Source organism: Leptonotus elevatus, chromosome 4 (assembly GCF_054856555.1).
Source record: "Leptonotus elevatus isolate MCC_2025b chromosome 4, RoL_Lele_1.0, whole genome shotgun sequence".
In the NCBI taxonomy this organism is placed as follows: domain Eukaryota; kingdom Metazoa; phylum Chordata; class Actinopteri; order Syngnathiformes; family Syngnathidae; genus Leptonotus; species Leptonotus elevatus.
The window spans coordinates 5,909,867-5,927,735 of NC_141242.1; the positions used below are offsets into that span (position 1 = coordinate 5,909,867).

The 17,869-nt window shown below is 40.0% G+C and overlaps 1 protein-coding gene across 1 annotated transcript; it reads left to right on the top strand.

Annotated features, from left to right (window-relative positions):
• The first annotated feature begins 1,405 nt into the window (after window positions 1-1,405).
• On the top strand, window positions 1,406-17,027 carry LOC147175220 (protogenin B-like). Its single transcript, XM_086073635.1, has 19 exons — window positions 1,406-1,534; window positions 2,122-2,421; window positions 5,534-5,678; window positions 5,834-5,967; window positions 6,053-6,349; window positions 6,458-6,617; window positions 6,699-6,946; window positions 7,819-7,983; window positions 8,222-8,527; window positions 9,803-9,988; window positions 11,492-11,587; window positions 11,660-11,846; window positions 11,960-12,087; window positions 12,967-13,137; window positions 13,358-13,540; window positions 14,710-14,833; window positions 14,910-15,036; window positions 15,120-15,227; window positions 16,203-17,027. Exons 1-19 carry the CDS (start codon window positions 1,477-1,479, stop codon window positions 16,572-16,574), a joined length of 3,495 nt encoding a protein of 1,164 aa, XP_085929761.1. The 5' UTR covers window positions 1,406-1,476; the 3' UTR covers window positions 16,575-17,027.
• The last annotated feature ends 842 nt before the right edge of the window (window positions 17,028-17,869 follow it).

Consider the following 17,869-nt stretch of genomic DNA (forward strand, 5'->3'; position numbering starts at 1 on the left):
TTCAGGGTTCGAATCTCAGCTGTGGACTTCCGGTAAGGCGTTTGCATGTTATCCCCGTGCTTGCGTGGGTTTTCGTCGCATACTTTTCTCCCACATAAAAACAACAACACATTAATAAAATTAAAATTAAATGAAATAAACAAAAAAATGGCTAGTAATAAAATATAATTAAAAAATGAGATAAACAAACAAAACAAAAAATCATGGCTAATGACCATGTCCTGAGTGTACCCCGCCTCTCCCCCAAAGTCAGCTGGGAGCTTACTTGTGACCCTAATGAGGACAATCCCTATAGAAAATGGATGGACACATTAAAATATGACAAAATGATCTAAATCTATTAATTGACGATGTACAGATATGAGGGCCTGTCATCTTGGCACACAGCGCTTAGGCGAGTAGGCTAGCGACAAAGGATACTGAGCAGGTCATAACGAGGCTACAAGTTGAAGTTTAGAAACAAAAGGCCTACAGCAGCTCCCTATGAGCACTCTTAAGGCACACCTGCACATTTTAATGAGATCAAATATAAGAGTTGTAGTGCAGAATCAGATTTTATGAATACAAAGCAATGTTGTAGATGACTAAAAGTATCCTAATATTGTGTTCATACGTAATTGTTCCTTACATTGTTGTGTTTGGAACTCGAACGCAGATATTTTTACGTTGATTATTGGTCGACTGTTTCCGTGGTATCACATATGGTGTACATACATGTCAGAAATGTTGGATTCTTTGATTAGCAGAATAGCAGCTGGCAAAGTCAATGCTATTTTAGCTAAAGTAAGTCAAGCTATCAACTATTCTGGGTCACGTGAAACTCTTGTTTTTCTCTCTCTTGATTTAACATAGTTGGGCAGTAAGAGCTGTTGCGTGTCTTTGCCACTGCAACGTTTCTCTACGGTTTCTCTGTCATGTTTTTAGCACATAAGGTGGTTGAAAAATGTATGACATAGCTTGATATTAAATTGATGAGGGTTATACAGAAAACGAACAAACGAAAATGAACACGAGTCATTTTTTCCGATCTTGACCTCCAACATGGCGGACAAACACCGATCTCGTTGAAAACTATATGTCAGTAATTATTCAATTACTTTTTTCAATATCTTATGATTACCACTGTTGTTTGGAGTGGTATAAAACTCGAGTGAGAGGTGTTTGTAATGTTCTGGTTGACTGTAAAAGGGGCAAAACATCAGAAACAGCTCTTTGTAGACACGCTCAATACCTATGTGTAATGTCGCTACCTGGATTATTTGATTTTCTGACCCAAGTCGTCTGCACATGCGTGACTAGAGTAAGCGCGAGGGTGGCCCCCCCCCCCCCCCCCCTTGCAAACCCCCCATCCCCCCTTGCACCCCAGTACTGCTGGAGTTGCTCTGCTGCGAGCATTCGTGACTGGGGGACCTCCAAGCTGCACGCAGGATTGCGGAGGTTCGCATTCAGGGGGAAATGAGACTGCACTGTGGATAAATGGCGAAGTTTAAGATGAAAGTGTTGCTGTTTTCGGTTTTCTTTCTGCATTCACCAAGTAAGTGTCTTGTAGCTCGTGTGCGCACGGAAGGCAATGTTGTGTCCATCCTTGTCGACTCGAGTTGCGTTACTTGTGCTTTTGAATGCGAGCAAGCTGAAATAATTTGCTGTTTGTTTATGACCGTGTTGCATAGAATTAAAAAAAAATGTTTTTCCAGCATCAGAAGTTCTTTAGATTTGTATCCACTCCAGTTCTAACCCCCCAAATGTTTTTGTTTGTTTGTTTTTAGTCCTAAGGCATTGCTCATGTTGTCCTTTGTTTTTGATAACGCATAATAAGATATTTATGTGCTAGATTTTCAAACTGGGAACAGACTGGGACATCATTATGGCAATCTTCTGTTGTGCATTATCTTAGTGTTTACATTTAAGTTATCTGTGATACCATATGAGCCATTTTCTGGCCTTTTTGGACATGATACATGCCATCCATTTGGTTTCAGTTTGTTGTGTAGTTTCGTGATGTAAGGTGATGACTTGATCGTCCAATCTGTAGATTTGATGCACTTTATTTATTCCATACTCAACCCACCTTCTACTACTGTTGGGAATTCTACAATGAAATGCTGCATTCTTCTTCTCCAGGTGTTTTATGTTTCAGCGAGTTGTCATTCATCACAGAGCCTAGTGATGTGACCGTTCTACCAAAGGACCCTGCTGTCTTGGACTGCCAGGCTCACGGGCAGCCTCCAGTCACTATCAAGTGGCTGAAAAATGGCGTTCACTTGGCAGGAAGTGAGCACATCCAGCTTTTACCAAATGGCTCCTTGTACATACCAAAGATAAAGCATACCAAGGAGGAGTCGGACGAAGGATTCTACCAGTGCCTCTCCAAGAACAAATTTGGAGCCATACTTAGCCAAAGATCACGTCTGACTATCGCAAGTAAGTAGCGGCCTCTTAAAACCTGCACTCAGAATAATTTGAGGTAATATTCAGTTTACGGTGTCATCATGCACACATCTGGATGGCAAATTCTGTATCCCTCCCCTTTTCTTTCTCAAAGTCAAAAATTTCCAAGCCAGAGTTGGTCAGAATAAGATATACTTGAAGTTATAGGTGTCAGTCTATTTTTTTTATTTTTTTTTATAAAACATAGATGGAGTCCAAAGTCTGATGACAAACCAAAAAATAAATGAAATTAAATAACCTTGGCTTTCGTTTGCTCAGTGGCATGGCATTGTCCCCACTGGCTACAGCACTGTGTAATTGCTGAATGGTCCGCTACACAGAGGAATCTCTGAAAGGCCGTTTGCCTTTTAGGCTTTGTTTGGAGTACCCCTGACCACCCCAGAAGAAAAGACTAGGTTTTGAGCACATTTGTTTGTCGACATATCAGTGGACAGGACAGCTGTGCCTGTTCAATGGGCCTGATCTACCATGCGTGTTGTTCATTGGTCTGAGGAGGAATATCCCTAACGACTGTCATGGAAACCAACATGGATAGCTTAAATATACTGATAATGACACAGACAGTGAGGACAGGAAGGTATAGGGCTACATTTTTTTTTTTTTTATCACAGCTCAAATTATGAGCGCAATTAAAAGATTTATATGAATGTGAACTAATTGCAAGTACTGGTGTATGGCATTTACTATGCTGATTTGTTTATGGTTATTGTCTATTCAAGAAAATTAGAAAAGAAAAAAAAATACCACACAAAGCCCCCCCAAAAGTCCAAGTTTAGTCCAGCGTCCAGTCTTTTGTGAGAGGAGGGGTTAAAGGTTTTGGTCATCTGTGGGCATGGAGTTGGAGGATGGGCCCCCCCCCCATTGCTGCTTGCCTTCTGTCCAGAGGTCCTGGGGTTCAGAGGTCAGCAGAGAAGGGCTTTGTGATGTCACAGGGCTGCTGCGACTGGGCCGGCCTGCTGTGTCGGCTCCCAGGACACAAACCCTTTCACTGCATCGACCCCTGTGTTGCCCTGTCAGGCAGAGGCCTTTTGTTGAATGTGGGACACTTTCTCTTGTGAATGAACATGCCTAATACACCACAGTGAGTGATTATGGCCTTCTAAAACCATCCAGGGAGGCTTTATGCTAGGAGTCTTCTGAGCAGATCAACATTTTCATTTTCATTCTCATTCCTGATAGAACATAGGCTGCCAGAATGTTAAAATATCCACCTAAAACAAAGTACATGTTGTTGTGGTCTACCAATTGATATCAGATGCGATAAGAAACATAAGATTCAACAGACATGGGGTTGAATTTAGCTTTGACCTCTAAAGGGAAATCTTTGTGCTGTTTGACCTAGACATTGATTTGCTCCTTAGCGTGGGCCATGTTAGCATGGGCCATGTTAGCATGGGCCCCGTTCGGTTTCGACTCAATTCGCATTGAGATTCAACAACATATTTGGAACACAACTTTTCATCCAAGGCCAAAGTTGTTTTAATCCTGAGGTTGTGTAATCAAGTACGCTAGCTCTTACCAATAGGTAAGAAATACACACTGTCCAGATATGTCATGGTGATTTGTCACATATATGTCTTAATAGGCTTGTCATTCTTTGTGCATGATAGATGAGATTCGTTTGTAAATTAGAGGGTTCCTCTTTCATTTGGTGTTCCCGAAGATCGTGATTTCAATGTGGACTTACATTGGGGAGAATGGGGTATTGATTTTCTTTAACATGATATTGACTTGTTTCTTGTGTGTGCAGGGGGAAGGGTTAGAGTTATCACCATAATGAGTGAAGGTCATTGGTTATATTTTGAAGAGGACCCTTCACATGAACGCAGATTTAGAGTTTTGTGAGACATTAAGGAAGTAACTCACATGGAGTGCATTGACCACACACAATGAAACATTTGCCCAATCCTAGCATGTCTTTTTTTTTTTTGACAATAATATGTTGTATGCAGCCCCACTACTCTAAATATGGTATTCTGGTTAATATTACATTTGTGAAATATGAGTTAAGCAGCAAAATCCGGCCGTCCATCGCAGGGAGCGGCCATTTTGCCACTTCCTGTCGATTGAAGATGACATCAACGTTGCAACCAATCACAGCGCAGCTTCAGAAAACAGGTGAGCTCTGATTGGTCGTTGCCTCTTCAGTTGACAGCAAATGAGATGGATACAAATGGCTGGATTTTACTTCATAACTCATATTCCAAAAATATAATATTAATCAGAATGTCATGTTTAGACTAGTGAGGTCACATATAACATTATATTGTCAAGAAATGTTTAAGGTTGACTTCCACTTTAAAGGAAATATTTTGCATACTTAAAATACTTGATTCATATTACGTCGTCGGTCAACTAAGGAGTTATCAATGATTCAACTTTTGATGATCAGTTTTAATACATAACAAATAGGTGTGTGAATTGCCTCGTACCTGGCGATTCGATCCGTCTCACGATTCATAGGTCACGATTCGATTAGATACAGATTAATCATGATATGAATCTATAAGTCGATTATTGCGATTTTTATTTATTTTTAAATTTTGAAAATACTTATCAGTAGTGATAGACAAATAAAGCTTCATGAAACACTTGTGATACTATTTGACCCCTCTAGATGGCACTCTTGGTTTAAATGGGCCAGCTAGCTAGCTAGCTAAATAGCTAACCAGACAGACAGACAAATGAGGCTTTATGAAGCACCTGTGATATTTTTTGACTCCTCTAGATGGCACTCTTGGTTTAAAAGCAAAAATCGATTTGGCCGCATATTGAATACGATACGAGAATTGTGCACGGTAATATCGCGATATGTTGCCGAAACGATTTTTTTTTAACACCCCTAATAACAAAGTATCTGCCAGTCGGTGTCATTCTTCAATTGATCCTGACCAGCATATTAAGTCAAGAGTTTATCTGCACAAAAGCAAAATCATGATACCTAGTAGTTCCAGGATCTCATATAAATTAGTTTCTCTCTTCAAAGCAATTATTCTCCATCAAAGTCAGCGCTCTGCATGTTCTGCCTTATACAAATGTTTTCAGCCATTTCTTCCTTTGATTTGTGTTTTCTATTTCTTTTCAGGTATTTCAGAGTTTTTGTCACACCCGTTACCTATGGAGGTGACTGTGGGCTCGGTGGCCCGATTTTCGTGTGCAGTAACATCCAGACCTCCTGCCACCATCACCTGGGAGTTTAACCAAAGCACATTGCCGCTACAAACAGACAGGTACCTTCAAATTAGCCTTGCGCCATTTTAATACACACACAACCGTGCTACATGGAAACGTATTGGAGTATTTGGCCATTAGACATAAATAACAATATACTACAGTCTCTTCTTTCACACCTCGTTTGACCCTAGTTTGACCCTTCTGTGTGCAGAATCACCGTTTTGCCCAATGGAGTTCTTCAGATCCACAATGTACAACTGAAGGATGCCGGGCAGTATCGATGTGTTGCAACTAACATCGGAAGTCGACAGAAGAGTCGAGAGGCAAAGCTGACAGTCAGTCAAGGTGACACTTAACTTGGTTTTAATCATTCACTGGTGTAACTTGGTGAATTTGTTTAAAAACAAAAACGTTCCTTCTTTTATTAAAGGTGTGGGCGCTAAAACCCGCCAGAGGCCCAAAATCATAGCCGGACCTCAGAACATGACAGTTTCTCTCCGCCAAACCGTGGTGCTAGAGTGCTTAGCCACCGGAAACCCCTGGCCCATCATCTCCTGGAGCCGCGCCGATAGTAAACCCATCGATGTGTACAAAGCCAAAGTGTTGGGCAATGGGAACCTGGTTATAACAGACGTCAATTCGAAGCACAGTGGAGTCTACCTCTGCAGAGCCACCACCCCTGGAACCCGCAATTACACCATAGCTGCTGCCAACCTCACTGTCCAAGGTACACTCAATTAATAACAATATTGTGATTTGACTCGCTGTTTAGAATAACATGTGAGGTATTTGCGAGACTTACTTACTGTATTTCTTGTAAACCGCTGTGTTTCAGTGCCACCATCTATTGTTGAGAGGCCCGAGAGCCAAACCCGTCCAAGAGCCGGCACTGCCCGGTTTATTTGCCAAGCCGAAGGAGTCCCACCGCCCCGCATTAGCTGGCTAAAGAACGGTGAAGAGGTTCATCTAAATGGACGAATTAAGATGTACAACAGGTATTAAAAACAGATTTATTACACAAATTGGCCGAAGGGATTCATGCCTTGTATTGATTGCGTTGTTTTTTTTCTCCACAGTAAATTGGTGATTACCCAAATCATCCCCGAGGACGACGCCATCTATCAGTGCATAGCCGAGAGTGAACCGGGTTCTGTGCTGTCTTTGGCTCGCCTCATTGTGGTTATGTCAGAGGACAGGCCCAGCGCTCCGAGGAACATCCACGCCGAGACCATCTCAAGTTCGGCCATTTTGCTGGCGTGGGAGAGGCCGCTCTACAATGCGGAAAGAGTCATCGCCTACTCCATCCATTACATGAAGGCCGAAGGTGAGATCAAGAATGTAAAAATGAAGAATTGGATTGAAGGTTATTTAGTGATATAAAATAAAGAAGAATATTAAAATAAAATAATAATAAAAAATACAATAAAAAAATTATAATAATTGAAGATAAAGAATGTAAAGATATGTGTTTCTCTGGGTGAGAAAATTATTAAATTGATTAGTGTCTTTTGTGATTTGCTGTCCTTGGCAAGTTTTTACTTAAAGGTGAAGTCAACCCCAAAAAATTCTTGACAATAATGTGTTCTCTGCAGCCCCACTAGTCTAAATACGGTATTTTGGTTAATATTGCATTGGTGGAATATGAGTTAAGCAGCAAAATCCAGCAGTTTTTTATCAATATCTGAAGGCGGCCATTTTGCCACTTGCTGTTGGCTGAAGATTACATCACAATTGCTCATGTGTCAGGTAACAACCAATCACAACTCAGCTTCAGAAAACAGGTGAGCTGTGATTGGCCGTTGCCTGAGCAACTGTGATGTCATCTTCAGTCGACACCAAGTGGCAAAATGGCCACCCCTAAGATGGACAAAAACAGCTGGATTGTGCTTCATAACTCATATTCCACAAATTTAATATTAATCAGAATGTCATGTTTAGACTAGTGAGGTCACATATAACACATTGTCAACTGTTAACTGTGCGGCATCATACTGAGTTGTTATGAATAGCTACATCAAAGGGAATCGTCATCAGAAACACTGATTAACAATAATAAGTATGATGTAAAAATATTATGATTTCTGTGATAGTTTGCGAAAAGAATCATGTTGAGACAGAGACATTAAAAAATAATCACATTTAGTGTTTCCATTTTTGCAATTGACAAACCTAACGTGCTCTCTGACCCACTGTCAGGTCTGAACAACGAGGAATACCAAGTTGTGATTGGCAACGACACAACCAGTTACATTATCGATGACCTTGAGCCGGCCAGGAATTACAGCTTCTACATCGTGGCTTACATGCCAATGGGAGCCAGTCGTATGTCTGATCAAGTCAGTCAACACACCCTGGAGGATGGTAAGCTTTGAGACTCGCAGCATTCCTTGCAATAAATCACTCTGACAGTTTAGTTAAGGTGAATGTAAATCTTGTGTGTACACAGCAACTTCAGAGTGGGAACGGGGGTGGGGGGGTGGGGGGGGATTTTGTCATTTACCATTGCTAGTTTAGTTTACTCTTCTGAAGTACATTGAGTATTAGTAGAAAATACTAAATAATAATCAATGTGTTCATTCTTATACGTACTATTTTCCAGTGCCTCTGCGTACCCCAGAACTACGTTTGACGAGCCACAACTCAACAGACATCCAGGTGAGCTGGCAGCAGCTTCCGTCCAAAGTGAGCCGCGGTCGGGTGTCGGCGTACAGGCTGTCCTACCGCACCGCCGCGGACAACACCGTCATCTCTGTGGAGCTGCCTCAGAATAGCACCGAGTATCTCCTGGAGGGCCTCCAGCCAGACGCCATCTACCTGCTGCGCATGGCTGCAGCCACGCGCATGGGTTGGTGCGAGCCCTCGGCGTGGACATCCCACCGCACACCGAAGACATCCAGTCGCAAAGGTGAATAAGTGTTTGATTATGCACCTGTTGGATAGATCTAAGAGCTTCATCCAGAAGAGCATTTGTGAGGTTAGAAGGTGGCTTATTTTGGAGACGCTCACAATCTCTTTTCTACGTCATCTAAAAGGTGTTTGACAGGGATAGACCGATTATGGGCACCGGTATTCAGCATTTTGACGAATATCGGCATCGGCCGTTTTGAAGAATCATACGGCCGATAATAGATCCATAAAAAAAAAAAAGTGTTATCTTCAGGGAACTCATTATTTACATTTTCAGTGATGCTGCTGACCCTGGGAACTCTCTGCAACTTCTGTTTTTGTTTGAAATTAAAACTAAGATAAGTAAAATTTGAATACTTGAGATATTTTGACATTTTGGAAATCTATTTACTTTAGAAAACAATAGGGAGCTATTTACCTAAGTTTTTATTTAACTTAAATACGTTTTGTTAGATTTTTAAAACAAAGATTTCTATTGACTACAATTTTTTTTTAACTGCAATATTTTACGAATCCTAAGAGTTACTCAATAAACATATGCTAAAAAAAAAATCCCCAAAATGTAGAGCTGGAGTTTCTATTTTTTCAAATTTTAGTGCCAATATTTTTCCTTTTAGTGAAAATGAATCAGTTATCGGCATCCTTGACTACTAATAATTACAATAAGTAATTTCTTTACACGCCAAACTCATCTAAGCACATTTTTACTGAAACGGAACCATAAAGGGCCTTCCTCAAACAATTCACACAAAGTTGCAGAAAGATACTTGGATACTCCTGCTTGAATAATAAATTCAGTTAAAAGTTCTGTCAATGCTTTTATATGATGTTTAGTTATCACGTAATAGTTTTCTTGCAATCCCAAGTTTCCAACAATCCCATTTCTGGATCCTCCTTCAAGGCTATCTTCTGTGTAGAGTTTGTTCTTGTAGCATTGTTCTGTAGCTTTTGTGTTGGTTACTCAGGAACCTTTGCCCTCCGCTGTCAATGATGCAAGCGCGGCCTCAGTCACGGGTCATAAAAAGGGGCCCTCGGGCGTCTGTGTCGGTGGGGGAAAATAGCCTCTTTTCACATCCTGGTGTCTTCTGTCCAGCTTGTTTTTCCCCAATATGGCCGATATAAGTTTGTGTTGATGAGCTATAGTTACTTGAAGCCACTTTTCTCTCACGTTTATTTAACAGCATCTCAGTTACACCTGAAACGCTTCAAAGCTTTAGTATTCTTTGTGATGTTCCAAAAGTGAACCATGGCTTCTCTCTCTGTGCCCTTTCAGTGCCCTCAGCGCCTATTCTTCAACTTGAGCCGCTTAACTGCACTTCCATTGAGGCGCGCTGGCAAACCGTTCCAGAGACAGAGGCGGTCCTTGGCTATCGCCTGCGTTACCACGAGGAAAGCCAACCAGAACAGCCCGTCATCCAGCTGCAGGCTCAGACGTACACCTACACCATCAGCGGCCTTGGTAAGAGCGGACCGCGAGGCTGATGATAGCATTAGCATACGTCTGTTGTGTGCTTTATTCAACCGCTGGGTCATTGGGTGCAGCATTTGCATTTGCAACCTCGACACAGATCAATGTGAGATGACCTCTCTTAGTTTGCTTGCAGTATTGAGTGGGATCAGGCTCCCAGGTTAGAGGTCAGTGTCCAGATGTCCCTCCAGCCACCGTTTCCCATCCAGCGACTTTCATAATTACCCCCCGGCTATTGTTGTGTTCAGGGCCAGACCTGCCTTGCCAGATTTTGGCCGCCTCCCCCTTTTAGCTGGACTGCGACACACATGCAACAGACTTTTGGGATTGGTCAGAACTGGACAGGACCGCTGACCTTTAGCCATGAGACAGGAGTCTTGGATTAGTACCCTGCCCCCACTGCTTGTCTGTGCTGTCCATGTAAAAAAACAAAACCCTCCAATAATCAATATGAAGCAGCTGAGTCATACTGATTAAAATATAGTTCAGCTTTCTGTGAATCACCAAATTTTTTTGGTTCCCCTTTTTTACTTTAAACACTGACATTCAATTATTTATAGTTAAAATTATTATTTTAATAATATTTCTAATATATAATATGTACAAATATAATAAATAATCATTTTAATTAGTTATTATTATTTAATTTATCATTAAAATAAAAATGTATAATAAAACGTATTCAATTTAAACTAGACTAGAATTTTAACTGTTGTGCACAATTCTTGAGCTATGCTTGCTCCAAATTGCAGTTTACAACAAGGACGGGAGGAAGAGTGTGAGAGGGCAAACAAAAAGGGGCCCCTCTCCTATCCTAGAGTCCTGCACCCAGATTCCGTCTGTTCTATCTTGGCCTGACCCGCTGACCCAAGTCAAACCCCCACCCGGTCCCATGAGCCTCGGCTCCCAGCAGCTGAAGGCTGCCCTGCGGCCCAGCCCCCACGGCAGACCTGGACACCCGCCTTCCATGGTCAATACCCATAAGATGACCTCTCACACTGGAAGGCATAAAACTAATCTTAACACGCTTTAAAAGGTTCTGATTTAGGAGCCCAGGCAACGGTAGCCATTTAGGTTAAAACACAAATTGTGTAAGTTCATGTCAAAGACTTTGATCTTTTTGATGTCTGAGAGTTTGTCCTTTTAATTCCAAAGCAGACTGGAGTAATTGGGAGTCTTGGTAGGATAAATGGTTCCGATAATGGATGGATTTGTAGGAAAGTTTAATTATTGATCATATAAATATATTTTAAGGGGCTGGTTGATCTTTCTCATGCTCTTGTGTGTATGTATATATATATATATATATATATATATATATATATATATATATATATATATATATATATATATATATATGTTGCATTGTCCATACATGAGGGGGGATGGCCACACTTCACGCCCTTGTGTTGTATTTTTCTGTTTACCTTCTTTATAGTGCCTCCACTTTTGCTATGTTAATGAAGCTAAAGTAAAATATGTAACATCTTCCAGATCCTAGGCGAAGATACCGCATCAAAATCCTGGCTTTTAGCCAAGCTGGAGATGGCTATGAGACAGACCGAGCCGTCAGTACCCCTGGATGTGTCTGTGAGTACATTTCTGCTTTGAAATCTCACTTGTTTACGTTGGTGCTCACGTTATTTCTTTGGCCATATACAGCTGCTCGGGACCAAATGGCAGCCACCCCTCCATCTCCGGATCACGTGACTGTCTTGGCCAGCAATTCCTCTGAAGTGTCTTTACGTTGGAACCGTCCTACTTTCCCTTCTGGGAAGGCCGTCAGCTACACTGTTCGCTACGCGGTTGCGGGCATGCACAATGCCTCTGCCGTCCGCTACCTCCAAACGTAAGCTAGCATTCCAAAATGTTTTTCTTTTACAGGAACAGATCAACTATACGTTTTTGTGCATTTCGTTATGCTATGTACTGCATTTGGGTAAAAATGTTTATTTTCCACAGTACCAAAGAGAATGTGACAGTGCAAAATTTAGATCCAAACACTCGCTATGAGTTTGTGGTACGCCTTCATGTGGATCAGCTGTCGAGTCCTTGGAGCCATGTGGTTTACCGTCGCACACAACCAGCAGGTGATCAATTTGTCAGCCAAATTCACTGTAGACTGCGTTTTTTTTTTAATGTGCATTTACAAACACAGAAACCTTAATAAATATATTTCCTCAATTGTTTTTTTTTCTTTATGTATATGTTGTAGCACTGTCACTATCTAATCTTTTTAAAATTGATTATTTTAGAGATTATTCTATCAAATAATCGCACCCTCAATTATTATTTTTTTTTTTGTTAATCCATAAAGGTTTGACGTAAATTGAATTGAATGAACACAAGTACTCATAATTTATTATCTTCTATATCTTATGCATTTAAACACTAACAAAAATAGCCTATGCTAAATAATCAGCAATCATGATTAACATGAGCGTGCTAGTGATGACCACTTAAGGTAAACAAACACTAACTACCATTTAGTTCACACAGACATTATATCTACGTTACACATTTTATAGTGTCTTAAAAGTCACTTACAGACGATGCTCTAACATTATTCCATGAGTAAATAAGGGTATTAGCCTATGCTAAACGGTTACCAATCGCGATTAACGCTAGCGATTGCCACTTAAGGTAAACAAACACTAACTACCTAGTTCACGCATACATCATCATAACATTACACATTTAATAATCTCTTGAAGGTCACTTTGATACAATACTTTTAATAGCATCCCATGAGTAAACAACGGTAGAGCTAGCTGTTAGCTACATGAGGTCAATAACTTCCTGTTCCTGTCTCATATGGACGGCCGAAATATGGTTCCGGCGGCGCTTCGAGGTAGAACATTTTAGTCGACCTATTTTTAAAGTCAACTTATGTCGACTTTTTTTTCTTTTTTCTCTCTTTTTTTTACCAGCCCTATATATGTAATTGTTCGTTATGACTTTGTCCGCAGCCCCCAGACGACCACCTACAGGAGTGAGACTAACTTTGATCGAGGACGACACGGCGTTGGTATCCTGGAAGGAGCCCACAGAGCCCAACGTGGTGGTGACACATTACACCATACTCTACGCTTCCCAAGCATCCTGGTTTGCTGGACGCTGGCAAATAATTCAAAGAGAGGGTGAGCATTGCATTACAATTTTTTGCATACAGTAGTATTCAGTAATATTGTTTTATATATATATATATATTTTTAAAAAAAATTGACATGCTGCTACATGTAATGCTTGTGCGCTTCACCACACTATCACTGGTGCGTTTTCATTAACATCCTCCCTCAGCTCTTTCTTTTTTTGTATTATATGACCATTCTGAATGTATCCCTCTTGTACCTTTAACAGGAAGCCATACAATGGCTCTTCTGGAGAAGCTTGAACCAGGGAATGTCTACCTGGTGAAGATTTCTGCCTCCAACCAGGTGGGAGACGGGCCTTTCTCAGACGTTGTCGAGCTGGCTATGAAACGTGGGAATGTCCAACGCAACAAGAAGCCCTGGCACTCGGATAGTTTTCAGCACACTGCAGGTGAGGATCATGTGATGGTACGTTATAGAAGCAGCTGATTTGATATGACTTGTTTGTAATTAACCTATAGTTAGAGTAAAAACTACTCCTTCTTTCTTAGGTTCATATTCAAGGTCTCACTTTTGATAATTTGAAATATATCGATTAAAAAAAAAACTTAAATAAATTGTATTACTCTAATATCTGAAAATTATCATAAAACACCACTTCAGCTACAATTGTGTGTGACACTGTATCATGCAGTATTATACTGTTATACGATACTGTTATACCAGGGGTCTGCAACCTGCGGCTCTGAAGTCACATGTAGCTCTTTAGTCCCTCCCCTGTGGCTCCCTGTAGCGCTCTAAAAAAAATTAATTAATTAATTTCTCAGATAAAATATTGTTTAAATTAATTCACGATGAAATTAAAAAATTTAAAAATGTCAGAGTCCATAAGTTGTCTGAAAAAAGGGAGACAAACGGTAGAACATTTAAAAATTACCTAAAAATGTCAAAAAAGTGATCATAAAATGTAAAAAAAAAAAAAAGAAGAAAGAAAATTACAATCAAATATGCATGAAATTGCCAAATATGTCAGAGAATTGAATAAAAAAGACAGAAAATAAAATGTGCAAAAAGTAACTATAAAAAGTCAAAAAATAAGAAGTAATAATTACCATAAAATGTCCACAAAATTCCCAAAATGTCAGAAAATTTATAGCAAATAAGGCAGAAATAATGTCAAAAATTTGTCATAAAATGTCCTAAAAAGAAAGAAGAGAGGCAGAAAATTACCATGTCCGTAAAATTTCCCAACATTTGAAAAATTTGGCAGAAAAGTCTAAAAATGTATAACAAATGAAGTATTAAAAAATATACACAAAAATGGAAGACAAAAAGTAGAAGAAAATGAATTTCAAAGTATTTGATGCTGCATATTTTTTCTGTTATGGTGCAGCTCTATTAGCTCTTGGGACCTCAGTACGTTAGACTAAATACCACTAACACACTGTTTCGGTCATCACAATGTTCAAATGTTTTGCGGCTCCAGACAGATTTTTTTGTTATTTATTTGGCCTAATATGGCTCTTTTGACAGCAAAGGTTGCTGACCCCTGGGCTATACGTAACCCTTACCTCTATTCTTCACCTTCAATCATAAATGACTGTCTTGTTTATTTTTCAGTCTTCTCTGATGGTCTGTACCACATCGACCAGCGATCTATGACAGGGATCATTGTTGGAGTGAGCATCGCCTTGGCTTGTATTGTAATGTGTGCCTTGATACTCATCAGTAAAGGAATACCAAGGTACTCATCAATGTCACTGTTAAGTTACAAAATGGTTACTTTCTCTTATCATTAACTGGCTTTTTTTTCTCTCCAGAAAATCATCCAGCCACAAGATTGTTGCTGTGCCGCCTGGTGAAGTGTTGTCTTTGCCTCACGAGCGCCATGTAGAAAACACCGAAGCCCTCGTACCCATGATGAGTACCAACCTCGTAGATGCCAAAGTGAGATGAAAGACTGAAAAAAAGCATCAAAAAGGTGGTGTTATTTAAAAAGCACAATTCTAATGCACTTTCACGTGTTTCAGGGTGGATCTAATATGGCGATAAATAGTGCAAGTCCGGTCATGAGCAAAAATCAAACCAAGCGGTGGCTTCTCTTCAATAGAGATGTCAGCACACCAACTGAGATTGATGTAAGTAGTCTGACAACATACTCACATTCATAATCATTAGTCATTTTTCTTCTTCAGTCAACTTTAACCTCACTAGTCTAAACGTGACATTCTGATTAATATGTGTATCAATCTCAGGGTCAGCCATTTTGCCACTTGCTGTCGACTGAAGATGACATCACAGCTCACCTGTTTTCTGAAGCTGAGCTGTGATTGGTTGTTACTTGAGCAACTGTGATGTCATTTTCACTCGACAGCAAGTGGCAAAATGGCCGCCTTCTGATACTGATACGCTGATCTGAACATATGACTTGATAGCCCATACACGCCAGGGCAGCCATCTTGCTCCTCCCATCTCGCGAGCAGACTACTGTATAAACTATACAGTATACGTACAGATTAGACGTATACAGCTCATAGGCAGTTAGTGTAGGGGCGGGGGTGGGGGGCTTGTGACGGGGTAGTCACTATTTTTTAACAAGTAAAAAATAATAATAATAATAATTAACAAGTGGACGGTATGTGCATCTTTTGTTGAATTACAGTTACAATTCTTTAATAAAAAAAATATAGAAAGTTTCCTCCTGTAAACATCATTAAGCATATAAATTATATATGTATTTAAGGCGAGTTATATAAAATTTCTGAAGTCCTCTCGTTTATGTTTCTACTAAGTACTGCTTCAAATGTTTTCCAATTTCGATACTGTGAATGTATAGGATCGTATGCTGAGAAACGTTTCTTGGGAGGAGCAATATGGCGGCCTCGCGGCTTCAAAAGTCTTGGCCTATCGGCTATCCAGTCATATATTCAGATCAGTGTATTGATTTAAAAAAATGCTGGAATTTGCTGCTTAATGCATATTCCACTAACGCAATATTAACCAGAATATTGTATTTAGACTGCATAGAACACATTATTGTCAAGAACTCTTTTTGGGGTTGACTTTTAAAAAAATAAGTTTTTAAATTGATATATATTTGTCCTTGTCTGAAGGTTGAGGAGTGCGGCCGCTTGTATGAAGCTGGCAAAACTGTTCTGCGCTATGAGGAGCATTTAGGCGCTGCGCCTCTGCCTCCATCGTCCCGGGAGATCATCTTTGGACCCTTTCACACCGAGAGCTCTCAAAGCAGTGAGAGCAGCCAAGAGACGGGAGACTCCGGACACTACTCCAACGAGGAAAGCAATGAAGAGATGAGCAATCCGTCCACCAGCCAAAGCTCCAGATCCGAATCTTTTGGGTCAGCGGATAATGCAGCTATCGCCGAGCCGAAGCCATCTTTCCAAGTGGAAAACGAGAAATGCGTTTTCTACCGTCTCTCAGCGCCGGACGCCGCTCGGCCACGCTGCGCCTCGGACGGCAGCTAGCACTCCGTTTATCACCCGACCCCAAGAATGACCATTTCTACCTCGTTTGTTTCCTGGTTTGAGCCCTCTGGTTATTTCCTGTGGCACAAAGGAACAGGAAGTCAGCTGCTGTGAAGGAGGAAATGAGCGTTTTCTTCAGATCTACCTCAGGATTTTGTATGAATGTTGGTTACAACATTTCGTTTCCTTTTTCTTTTTTTTTGCATTCTACCTGTTGGTCTTTGTGGCATCGTCTGTCCTAAACCAAAGCTCACCCATGATGAATGTTTTAAAGAATGTGCTGTGATACATTTGGTCATATTTAATTTGTTTTTCTGGAGTTTAAAGGGGAAGTCAACCTTAAACATTTCTTGACAATAATATGTCATATGTGACCTCACCAGTCTAAACATTTGTCCAATATGAGTTATGCAGCAAAATCCAGCAGTTTTTATCAGTATCAGAAGGCGGCCATTTTGCCACTAGCTGTCGAGTGAAAATGACATCACAGTTGCTCAGATCTCAGGTAACAACCAATCACAGCTCAGCTTCAGAAAACAGGTGAGCTGTGATTGGTTGTTGCCTTAGCCCTGACCAACTGTGGCCGCCTTCTGATACTGGTAAAAAAAAAACTGCTGGATTTTGCTGCTTAACTCATATTCCACTAACGCAATGTTAACCAGAATACCATATTTAGAGTAGTGGGGCTACATAGAACATATTGACAATATTTTTTGGGGGGGAAGGGTTCTCCTCTTTAACTCATTCACTGCCATTGACGGCTATAGACATACAAAATTCATTTGAACTATTTCTATTAGTTTACCATTTTTTCCCACTTTTGTCAAAAAGAGAAAATTTAAAATAAAATTTGTGATTAATCATGAGTTAACTATTGAAGTCATGCGATTAATTATCTTTTTTTTTTAAATTAATTACCTGACGACATTTTTCCCCACTTTTTCTAACAAGGGTATGAAAACCTAGAGTTTTTTATTGTAATTTTAGAACAGATATAAAATGTGTGATTAATCGTTAGTTAACTAGTGAAGTCATGTGATTAATTACAATTAAAACATTTAATTGTCTGATGCCCCTAATTTAAAAAAAGGTGGCGTCAGACGATTAAAATTTTTAATCGTAATTAATCGCATGACTTCAATATTTTACCACGATTAATCACAAATTTTATATCTGTTCTAAAAAAAATTCTAGGTTTTCATAAAAAATGAAATGAAAAAAAAAAGTTTAACTAATATAAATAGTTCACATGAATTTTGGACGTCTATAGTCGTCAATGGCAGTGAATGAGTTAA

What these genes read in the sequence shown, in the direction of transcription:
- LOC147175220 (XM_086073635.1), top strand. Translation starts at nt 1,477, where the DNA reads ATGGCGAAGTTTAAGATGAAAGTGTTGCTGTTTTCGGTTTTCTTTCTG. An exon ending in CAGTACCCCTGGATGTGTCT is followed by an intron (nt 11,588 to 11,659) that starts GTGAGTACATTT and finishes GGCCATATACAG; the next exon opens with CTGCTCGGGACCAAATGGCA. An exon ending in GCAAATAATTCAAAGAGAGG is followed by an intron (nt 13,138 to 13,357) that starts GTGAGCATTGCA and finishes TACCTTTAACAG; the next exon opens with GAAGCCATACAATGGCTCTT.